The sequence below is a fragment of the Heptranchias perlo genome, chromosome 1 (genome assembly GCF_035084215.1).
Source record: "Heptranchias perlo isolate sHepPer1 chromosome 1, sHepPer1.hap1, whole genome shotgun sequence".
Lineage (NCBI taxonomy): Eukaryota > Metazoa > Chordata > Chondrichthyes > Hexanchiformes > Hexanchidae > Heptranchias > Heptranchias perlo.
The window spans coordinates 161256120-161268241 of NC_090325.1; the positions used below are offsets into that span (position 1 = coordinate 161256120).

The 12122-nt window shown below is 41.9% G+C and overlaps 1 protein-coding gene across 2 annotated transcripts in view; it reads left to right on the forward strand.

Moving 5' to 3' along the window:
• idua (alpha-L-iduronidase) overlaps positions 1-11698 on the forward strand; it is a 376360-nt gene extending 364662 nt beyond the window's left edge. For both annotated transcript variants that reach the window (XM_067992953.1, XM_067992962.1), the window contains 2 exons: positions 3152-3267; positions 10722-11698. In XM_067992953.1, coding sequence (XP_067849054.1) covers positions 3152-3267; positions 10722-10831 — 226 coding nt within the window. In that variant the 3' untranslated portion in view covers positions 10832-11698. The remainder of the gene's footprint in view (positions 1-3151; positions 3268-10721) is intronic.
• The last annotated feature ends 424 nt before the right edge of the window (positions 11699-12122 follow it).

Genomic DNA, 12122 nt, shown 5'->3' on the forward strand with positions numbered 1-12122 from the left:
AGGTGATTGGCAAAAGAACCAAAGGCGACATGAGGAAAAACTTCTTTACACAGCGAGTGGTTAGGATCTGGAATGCACTGCCTGAAAGGGTGGTGGAAGCAGGGTCAATTGTGGCTTTCAAAAAGGAATTAGATAGGTACCTGAAGGAGAAAAATTTGCAGGGCTACGGGGAAAAAGCGGGGAAGTGGGACTAGCTGGATTGCTCTAGCAGAGAGCTGACACAGGCTCGATGGGCCGAATGGCCTCCTTCTGTGCCATAACCATTCTATGATTCTATGATAACAACTAGTGGATAAAAAAATTCTCCTCTTCTCGCCTCTGGTTCTTTTGCCAATTACCTTTAATTTGTCCTCTGGTTGCCGACCCTCCTGCCACTGGAAACAGTTTCTCCTTATTTACTCTATCAAAACCATTCATGATTTTGAACACCTCTGTTACATCACCCCTTAACCTTCTCTGCTTTAAGGAGAACAACCCCAGCTTCTCTAGTCTCTCACGTAACTGAAGTCCCGCATCATTGGAACCATTCTAGTCTAAGGCCTTGACATCCTTCCTCAGGTGTGGTGTCCAGAATTGGACACAATACACCAGCTGGGGCCTAACCAGTGATTTATAAAGGTTTAACGTAACTTCCTTGGTTTTGTGCTCTATGCCTCTGTTTATAATGCCAAGGATCCCGCCTGCTTTTTTTTAATAGCCTACTCAATTTGTCCTGCCATCTTCAAAGATTTGTGCATGTACACCCCCAGGTCTCTCTATTCCTGCACCCCCTTCAAAATTTCACCATTTAGTTTATATTGCCTCTCCTCATTCTTCCAACCAAAATGTATCACTTCACAATTCTTTGCATTAAATTGTATCTGCCATGTGTCTGCCCATTTCACCAGTCTGTTATGTCCTTCTGAAGTCATTACCTCAGGCCTACCGACACCTTCCACCAGGTTATCTCAATGAGTGAGGTAATAGGGGCAGATGGAAGGGAAATGGGGCAGGAGACCAGGCCCTAGCTGTCTCACCTTGGCTGGCATTTACATGTGGAGGACGGTGAAGGGGCAGCCAATGGTGAGGGTGGTGGGATGGGAGGAGGGATATTTAACTCAGGGCAGCAACATGGCAGGAGGTCTTACCACCTGACTTTGCCCCTTTTTCCACCAATTTCGAATGAAATAATGGAAGAAAATTCAGCCCAGTATTTAAGTTGCAAACTACCACCCCATCTTCAACCTCTGTTTCCTCTCCAAAGTCCTTAAACATGTTGGCGCCTCCCAAATCCATGCCCATCTTTCCCACAACTTCATGTTTGAACCCTCCAATCAGGATTCCCCCCGCCACAGCACTGACTTATCAAAGTCATAAATGACATCCTATGTGACTGTGACCATGGTAAACTATTTCTCCTCATCCGTCTAAATCTGTCTGCAGCCTTTGACACAGTTGACCACACCATCCTCCTCCAAAGCCTCCCCAACTTCATCCAGCTGGGTGTAACTGCCCTTGCCTGGTTCCATTCCTATCTATCCAGTTGTAACCAAAGAATCACCCGCAATGGCTTCTCTTCCCACTCCCGCTACCCTTCACCCCGCTCTACTTCTCATCTACATGCAGCGACGTCATCTGAATGTCAGGTTCCACATGTACGCTGATAACACCACCACCTCTCTCGACCCCTCCACTGGCCACTGTCTGAGGCTGAGCCAGACCATTCGCAACCTTGGCGTCCTATTTGACCCTAAGATGAGCTTCCGGCCCCATCACCAAGCCCACCTACTTCCACCTCCGTAACATCGCCTGTGCCCCAGCACATCTGCTGCTGAAACCGTCATCCATGCCTTTGTTACCTTTAGACTCGATTATTCCAATGCTCTCCTGGCCGGCCTCCCACTTTGCACTCTCCATAAACTTGAGCTCAACCAAAACACTGCTGCCCGTATCCTAACTCACACTAAGTCCCGTTCTCCCATCACCCCTGTGCTTGCTGACCTACATTGGCTCCCGGTGTGGCAACGCCTCGATTTTAGAATTCTCTTCCTTGTTTTCAAATCCCTCCATGGCCACCGCCCCTCAATATCTCTGTAACCTCCTCCAGCCCTACAACCCTCCGAGATCTCTGCGCTCCTCCAATTCTTGCCTTTTGCGAATCCCCGATTTTAATCATTCCACCATTGGCAGCCGTGCCTTCAGCTGCCTAGGCCCTAAGCTCTGGAATTCCTTCCTGAAACCTCTTCGTCTCTCTACCTCTCTCTCCTCCTTTAAGACAGTCCTTAAAACCTACCTCTTCGACCAATCTTTTGGTCACCTGTCCTAGTATCTTATATGGCTCGGTGTCAAATTTTGTTTGATAACACTCCTGTGAAGTGCCTGGGGATGTTTTAATATGTTAAAAGTGCTATATAAATATAAGTTGTTGTTGTAAATGGTACATTAGGCTAGGAAGTTCATTCCCAGTCTAAGTGAGAGCATAATTTAATTTCTTAATTTATTGAGTTACAGTATGCTTGGGAACACTTTCATGAGCTGCAACATTGATATGAATAGGATGGGATGCACATTTTTTGAATTTTAGGATAAATAAAGCATTTTGTCACAGTTTGTTGTAAGGCATGTGTATACTATACAATGAAAGAAAGAAAGAGCTTGCATTTATATAATCAACTTATGATCAAATTTAATCTATCAGAGCTGGTGCTAATGACAATCATACAAGCTCCTAATAACAGTGACTAATGCTGGAAATATCACTGGTTCCACAGCACCTGTAAAGACAAGTTAAAGTTTCAGGTAGCGACCCTTCATCATAACTCTGCATTTTGGCGAGGGTCTGTACCTGGACTTTTAACCTATCTTTCTCTTTTCAGATGCTAAGGGACCTGCTGTTTATTTCTGGCACTTCCTGCTTTTATTTCAGATCTCCAGTATTTGTGTTTTTTTAATCTCTTCTATTAACAATGTATACTTTATGTGAAAAGTATCAGAAGGATTTCTTAGAAGTTCAAATTTAGTAGGAGGATAGTATTTAATTAACACCAAGTAATATTTTTAAAGGGGGAATCTCATTTTAAACTTAATTGTAAGTATCAGTAATTAACATTTGTCATTTCAAATGTGAAGTTAAGATTTGAGAGCTTTAAATATTCCTTTTTGATTAATGCAGATGTTTGAAAACATTTGAAGTGGAGTTTTCAGTTGATGGAAAAGTATACAAAAGAATCAATGACAAAGACACTATATTTACTGTTTTTGTATATTCTCCACTCAACAAGAGAAAAGGTTAGTTTTAATTTCTTTCTTTCTGTTTCTACAGTGAATTTAACCTAAAATAAAACAGTCTAAGGGGATGTGACTTTGTACCATGATCCACATCTGAATTACATGTAGCATCACCAATGGCAGGAGATGAATTGCAATTGAAAATTAGTTCTGAGTTGATTTGGGGCTCACAACTGCATACACAGGTCCCAAACAAATATGGGATCAAAACACAATTGTAATTCATTCTTTGCCATATATAATATTGGATAAAACAAGGTTCCTTCCTTTGAGGAGAGGTAGTTGCTGATATAATACGGGACTGCCAGATGCGCTGGTCCTAGCAAAAGGAATGTGACTTTTACACCAGAACAACCAATTCACTGGATTTTACTCTAGCTCTTTTTGTAAAAGCATATCCACATCATAAAGAGAAAAGCAAGAACTCTTTGTTTACTGATGCCCCTTCCCCTTTTTTAATCAAATGATTATTTCTCTTGATATTTGTCTCCCTTAGCTCATCTCATACAGCTGGCTAAGAGAATGGACAAGAAACCTGTTCCAGGACCTCTGCTATTTTAAACCAGTTTGGTAAAAGAATTAGCGAACGAGGCCCAGAGTAACTTGTCCTTCAGTTTTTCTTGTCCTGAATGGGAAGTGCCTCACCATTCCTGCACTTTACCTAACAACTTGGCTGAGATTAAAAACCGAATTTTGCAGTTTGCAGTAAATATGTGTATTTTTTTAGAGAGATTTTTGACATTTAAAAAAAAACTAAGGCCTGGAAGTTCCTGTGGCCGTGCTCCATTGGCATAAATGCAGCAGAGCGGAACCAATCGCCTGCCCTTGCCCAAGATTGGGATTTAAAACGGGGGGTAATTTGCACAACCAGGGTGGGCTATCAGCACCTGCAAGACTGCATCAGTGGTGGCCACCCGCCCCCATCTTGAAACAATCCGCCCTTCTAAGGTGGAGCGGAGTCCTCTCAAGGCTCAAATGGGCCAAATAAAAAAATAAACTTGCAGCTCTTCAAACATATGAAAAAGTCAGATAGGAAAAAAACAGCTGGTCCATCCAGCTTGTCCCATACAGTTGTGATACCTTAAGCATCAAATCAAGAGACTCCTTGCCCTCTTGCTGCTATGTAGTCTCCTAGGAGAGGCGGAAAACCAGATCAAAAACCCACGGCCAATTAGGGGAAAAATCTGGAAGCTTCCTCTCCAATCAAATCTCCTCCAGGAGCCCACAATGACCATGACCATATTATTTGGTACCTGCCTCTTGTATGATGCAATCTCCCCACCAGCCAGGAACCGCTGCAGTTCTCTCTTAAAGGTATACAGTGAATCAGCACTCATCACACAAGACGGCAACTTGTTCCATAGGTCTACTATTCTCTGGGAAAAGAAGAACCACCTAACTTCTAACCTATGTCTTCCCTTGCATAATTTATACTCATGACCCTTGGATCTCCTGAGCCTATTTAATTGAAATAATTTGTCAGCTTGCATATAATCTAGTCCTTTCATTATTTTATAGACCTCAATCAAATCGCCCCTGAGTCTATGCATCTCTATCGTATATAGACCCAGCTCTTTAAGCCTATCTGGGTAGCTAAGATGATTTAAGAATCATTCTTGTGGCCCTCCTCTGAACCTTTTTCAAAGACTCAATATCACCTACCATGTGAGGAGACCAAAACTTGACACAGTATTCTAAATGAGACCTTACAAAGGTCTTGTAAAAGGACAAAATGGTATATTTTGCATTGTAATGAATAGTCCTGTGAATGCAGCCCAATACTGTATTTGTTTTAACTGTAGGTTCACGGCAATGTCATGAATCTCTATCATAGTTTGAATCATAGAATGATACAGCACAGAAGGTGGCCATATGGCCTATCGTGCTGATGCTGTCTCTTTGAAAGAGTTATCCAATTAGTTCTACTCCTCTGCTCTTTCCCCATAGTCCTGCAAATTTTTCCACTTCAAGTATTTATCCAATTCCCTTTTGAAACTTATTATTGAATCTGCTTCCACCACCCTTTCAGACAGTACATTCCAGATCATAACAACTCGCTGCGTAAACATTTATTTCCTCATGTTGCCTCTGGTTCTTTTGCCAATTACCTTTAATCTGTGTCCTCTGGTTACCAACCCTTCTGCCACTGGAAACAGTTTCTCCCTATTTACTCTATCAAAACCCTTAATGATTTTGAACACCTCCATCAAATCTCCCCTTAAACTTCACTGCTCTAAGGAGAACAACCCCAGATTCTCCACTTAACTGAAGTCTTTCATCCCTGGTATCATTCTAGTAAATCTCCTCTGCACCCTCAAGGCCTTGACATCCTTCCTAAAGTGTGGTGCCCATAATTGGACACAATACTCCAGCTGGGGCCTAACCAGTGTTTTATGAAGATTTAGCATAACTTCCTTGCTTTTGTACTCTAAAGGAGTTAAATTGGGCCACAAAGCGCCCATGTTATAGGCGCTACATGGACTCCTAAACACCGAAAATGGTGTCCGAGATGCACGCATGGCGTGACGTGCGCAGAACGCCATCTTGGTAAAGGTAGTTGCACACGTGCATCTAACAAATGTAGAGTAGGGAGATTATGACGTAAATCAACAGGCTGATTTGAAGCAGCCTGCGCCATTTTCGAACTCCCCGCTCTAGCCAACACGTTGTTCTAACCTTGAACAGTATTTAAAGGGCATGAAGGACCCCCCCCCCCCCCCCCACCAGGGTGCTATTTAAAGGGACCATGCAGGAGTTACAGGTTAGTTGCTGGATTAGTTATTCTGGCTGCTGGTACAATTGTACGTGTTTTTGGAAGTTCCTTATATTTGGAGAAAGTTGCAATATTATATAGAGAGTGGTCTGGCTGGCCTTGCAGTACTGTTAGTGTCATCTAAAATAGTGTGCTGAACAACATTGCTTCCAGACATGGGTGGCCTGCTAGGGCTTCCTCTGGGAATTGAATATGACTGGGAGCATGCAGAGAGGCCACAGAGAGCAGGATAAGCTGCTAGAACAGGGAGGAGGAGGAGGGCCTTCAGAGACCAATTCTCAACTTAGAATCATAGAATAGAATCACAGAATGGTTACAGCACGGAAGGAGGCCATTCAGCCCCTTGACTCCATGCCAGCTCTCTGCAAGAGCAATCCAGCTAGTCCCACTCCCCCGCCCTATCCCCGTAGCCCTGCAAATTTTTTCGCTTCAGGTACTTACCCAGTTCCCCTTTGAAGGCCATGATTGAATCTGCCTCCACCACCCCCTCAGGCAGTGAATTCCAGATCCTAACCACTCGCTGTGTAAAGAAGTTTTTTCTCATGTCGCCTTTGGTTCTTTTGCCAATCACCTTAAATCTATTACCTCTATTTTGACCCCTCCGCCAATGGTAACAGTTTCTCTCTATCCCTTCATGATTTTGAATACCTCTATCAAATCTCCTCTCAACCTTCTCTGCTCTAAGGAGAACAACCCCAGCTTCTCCAGTCAATGCATGTAACTGAAGTCCCTCATCCCTGGAATCATTCTAGTAAATCTCTTCTGCACCTTCTAAGGCCTTCACATCCTTCCTAAAGTACGGTATCCAGAACTGGACACAATACTCCAGTTGTGGCTGAACCAGTGTTTTATAAAGGTTCATCATGACTTCCTTGCTTTTGTACTCTATGCCTCTATTTATAAAGTCCAGGATGCTTTCTTCATCGCTTTCTCAACCTGCCCTGCCACCTTCAATGATTTGTGCACATTTACCCCCAAATCTCTTTGTTCCTGCATCCCTTTTAGAATTATACCCTTTAGTTTATATTGCCTCTCCTCGTTCTTACTAGATTTAGTGGAATGATACCTGAACGCCAAGGATTAAATTACAAGGAGAGATAACACAAACTAGGGTTGTATTCCCTGGAATTTAGAAGATTAAGGGATGATTTGATATTAAGGGGAATTGATAGGGTAGATAGACAGAAACTATTTCCGCTGGTTGGGGAGTCTAGGACTAGGGGACATAGCCTAAAAATTAGAGCCAGGACTTTCAGGAGTGAAGTTAGAAAACACTTCTACACACAAAGGGTGGAAAGTTTGGAACCCTATTCCACAAACGGCAGTTTGATAATTTTCAATCTGAGATTGATAGATTTTTGTTAACCAAAGGTATTATGGGATATGGGGCTAAGGCAAGTATATGGAGTTAGGTCACAGATCAGCCTTGATCAAGAAGGCTAATGGAATGCTGGCCTTTATATCTAGAGGACTAGAGTACAAGGGGGCAGAAGTTATGCTGCAGCTATACAAAACCCTGGTTAGACCGCACCTGGAGTACTGTGAGCAGTTCTGGGCACCGCACCTTCGGAAGGACATATTGGCCTTGGAGGGAGTGCAGCGTAGGTTTACTAGAATGATACCCGGACTTCAAGGGTTAAGTTACGAGGAGAGATTACACAAATTGGGGTTGTAATTCTCCAGATTTTAGAAGGTTAAGGGGTGATCTGATCGAAGTTTATAAGATATTAAGGGGAACAGATAGGGTGGATAGAGAGAAACTATTTCCGCTGGTTGGGGATTTTAGGAGTAGGGGGCACAGTCTAAAAATTAGAGCCAGACCTTTCAGGAGTGAGATTAGAAAACATTTCTACACACAAAGGGTGGTAAAAGTTTGGAACTCTCTTCCGCAAACGGCAGTTGATACTAGCTTAATTGCAAAATTTAAATGTGAGATAGATAGCTTTTTGGCAACCAAAGGTATTAAGGGATATGGGCCAAAGGCAGGTATATGGAGTTAGATCACAGATCAGCCATGATCTTATCAAATGGCGGAGCAGGCACGAGGGGCTGAAAGGCCCACTCCTGTTCCTATGTTCCTATCTCATTGAATGGCAGAACAGGCTCGAGGGGCTAAATGGCCTACTCTTGTTCCTATATTTACCCTCATCCACTAACCTGCTGTCTTCTTCAAAAAATTCAACCAAATTACTAAGACACAACCTTCCTTTCCAGGAGCTGTGTTGGGTGTCCCTGATGACTCCTTCTCCGCCAAGGTGATTGAGATCTATAAAATAAGGAAAGGACTAGATTGTATGCAAGCTGACATTTTTTCAATTAAATAGATTGGGGAGATCCAAGGATCATGGGTATAAATTATGCAAGCGAAGAAATAAGTTAGATGTTTGGTGTTTTTTCTTTTCTCAGAGAATAGTAGACCTATGGAATATGTTGCCGCCTTGTGTGGCGAGTGCTGATTCACTGTATACTTTTAAGAGACAGCTGGAGTGGTTCCTGGCTGGGGCAGAGATTGCATTTTACAAGAGGTAGGTACCAAATAATACGTCATAGTTTCATAGTAGGAGGAAGCCATTCGGCCCATCGTGCCTTTGCCAGCTCTTTGAAAGAGCTATCCAATTAGTCCCATTTAACTTGTCCCATTACCACCCTCCTTGCCTTGCACCATCATCCCTTTTGTCATTTAGTCACTCTTGCCCTCTACCCTATCACAGACCTTCCCTTTTGTTCTTTCCTCCCCTCCCCTCCCTCCCCCCTTTCCCTGTACTTGCTTAAAAACTGTTATCTTCCAGTTCTGACGAAAGGACTTCGACCTGAAACATTAATTCTGTTTCTTTCTCCACAGATGCTGCCTGACTTGCTGAGCTTCTCCAGCATTTTCTGTTTTTATTTCAGATATCCAGCATTCGCAGTATTTTGCTTTTAATCCAATTAGTCCCATTCCTCTGCTCTTCCCCCACAGCCCTGTACATTTTTCCCCTTCAAGTATTTATCCAATTCCCTTTTGAAAGTTACTATTAAGCCTGCCTCCACCACTCTTTCAGGCAGTGCATTCCAGATCATAATAACTCGCTGCCTATAAAAAATGTTTCCTCATGTTGCCTCTGGCTCCTTTGCTGATCACCTTAAATCTGTGTCCTCTGGTTACCTTCTGCCACTGGAAACAGTTTCTCCTTATTTACTCTGTCAAAACCATTCATGATTTTGAACACCTCTATCAAATCTCCTTTTAATCTTCTCTGCTCTAAGGAGAACAAACCTAGCTTCTCCAGTCTTTCCACCTAACTTTCCACCCTCATCCCTGGTACCATTCTAGTAAATCTCTTCTGCACCCTCTCTAAGACCTTGACATCTTTCCTAAAGTGTGGTGCCCATGTCGTGGTTAATGTGGTCATATAGAGCATCTCCTATGATCCCTCGAGCATCTTCGTTATAACGGAAGACAAACTAATAGGCCTATGATTTCCTGGTTCCGCTTTGTCCCCAGTTTTGAAAATTGGAACTACATGAGCATCCTTCCAGTCTGAGGGAGCATTCCCAGACACAAGCAAACTGTTAAAAGATGCGGGCAAGGGGCTCGCAAAGCACGTGTCCCATCTCTTTAAGAACCCTGGAAGGAATGTCATCTGGGCCGACAGCCCGATCTATTTTAAGATTTCCACCTCCTTCTTGGATCCTCATCTATTTTAACATTTACAATTTTTCTGTTAACAAGTTTCTGGTAGTTGAGCATCGTCTTCAGGATGAAAGACTGATGCAAAGTAATCATTTAATCCCCTTGGGTGTCAATTTGAATCTGTCTTTAACAGTTCTCTGACTCCTAAAGTAGCTATAAGAGCTTTTACCACCTTTTATTGCAATTGTCAGCTATCCACTTCTCCTCTGACAGCAGCTTTTGTTTCCTTTAATTGTGCATGATATATATCTTTGTTTTCCCAAGAATTACATTCTTTTAATCTATGAAAACATTTTTTCTTTGTACTGGCTCAGTCAGCCACCTTGGCTTAGTCTTGTAATCTGCCCTTGTTTTGATTTTAGGGACATACATGGTTTTTTTGTGCTTTAATAAATTCTTAAAGATCTGCCCTTTGTCTTCAGTAACGGTAGTATCCCCTCCGAGTTTAGTTAGCCAATTGACCTGATTTATGTCTTCTGTCATTTTAGTAAAATTAGCCCTTTTAAAATCTGGAATTAGTAGTAGATTCTCAGTACCTTTGGTTCTACTAACCAACTGAAATCAAATAATATTATGGTCTCTATTGGTAGTGACACTGAAGCCACTCCAACTAGAAAAGGTAACAAATCCCCTCCAGAATAGATCACCTTACTCTTGTAAAGTTTTCGGGCCTTCAAAATGTCTCCAAGGGATTCATGGCAGGTTTTAACTGGTGTGAGTTTCAATGAGGCCTTTCAAGGACATAAAGGGAGGAATTTCCCAGGAAAGTTCAGGAACACCTCATTGTATACCCCCTTCATGTGGAGGGTGGGAGGCATATCCACCCATTCCCCCAGAAAAATAATTTAGAGGTCTGGGGCAGAATCCTGGCAGAGCTAGTGTCCGGCCCATATTCCAGCTCCTTCCCCAGGCATAAAGGAAACATACTCCAGCCTCAGGAATTTTGGGGCCCAAAATATTTTCCTATTTTTTTTCACATCTCATGTTATCTATGTTTCTCTTTGACAGAACTTTCACAGGTGTCTGGTTTCTACCGCATTCGTGCAGTGGATTACTGGGGCAAGGCTGGACAGTATTCTGACCCTGTTAAATACATTGAAGGAAAACATTTTTTTTAAAGTTTGTGAAGAACAATTGCAATACCTATGATGGATAAATAAATACATGTGCCTGCTCTAAAGGGGGAATTCAGTTGACTACGGTCAAAGTGCATTACAACTACAAATGTAAAATAATTCTTGCTTTAAAGTGAATATTGTATTAAATATTTTTATTAAGTTTTATATAGAAATGTCATTGACATTTTTTAAATTGCAAGTTTCACTGAAAAATAAAATCCATATTTCTTGCATCAATAATAATGGTTTCCCTGAGTTGACTTCCCTGAGTAATCTCAATTTGAGGCTATTACGATTTTACATTTTTTGAAATGATTTGATAAAATTACATTCTTTTAATCACATCTAGATATCTATTGTTCTCCGTGTAATTAATCTAGCATAGGACAACTCAACTCAGTTTTGAAAAGTATCATTCACTATTATCCAGATTATTTTACCCATCATTTATAATAACTGAACAGTATTAGTTTTGTAGCATTACTTATCATGTAATGAAGATGCTATCCTGTCTATTTATGATCATATATCCAAATCTATTTGAAAATGAACTGGGTGTGTTGTTCTATAGAGAAATTTTGTTACACAAAGAGTTGTGAGGATGTGGAATTCACTTCCAGGATTACTAGTTGAGGCAGAAACTATGTCAACATTGAAAATTAGATTGGATAGGTGGATGAATGAAAATGGATTGAAGGGATATGGGAACAGGGTGGGTAACTGTAATTAGAACTATTTTTTCGCGTGGAGCGTAAAAGTTGACACAGACTGGTTGGACCGAATGGCCTGTTTCCAAGTTGCAATTTCGATGTATTTCTATGTATAGTTTAAATTAATACCCTAAAATAAACATACTTTTTCCTCGTACACATGTGTTTTTCATTGTAAACTAGACATCAGCTGAAAGAGAAAAGTCAGTTAGGAACATAGAAATTGCTAGACGAGAAATAACCAAGCTTCATCTAGTTCGCCTTCTACCATCCTGGTAGTCACATGATGCAATGATAATGGAGTTGTTGACTAATCATAGCATTCAATCTCTATCAATTAGTCTACAACAGACCCAAAAATGACACGAGGAAAACCCCAGTGGTGGATAGCTTTGGGAACCATAGGTCAAAAGTCACCTTTTTCTTCCCGAGCATGCTACCACATGGCATGTCTCAAATTTTTTAAAAATTCATTCATGGGATGTGGGCGTCGCTGGCGAGGCCGGCATTTATTGCCCATCCCTAATTGCCCTTGAGAAGGCGTTGGTGAGCCGCCTTCTTGAACCGCTGCAGTCCGTGTG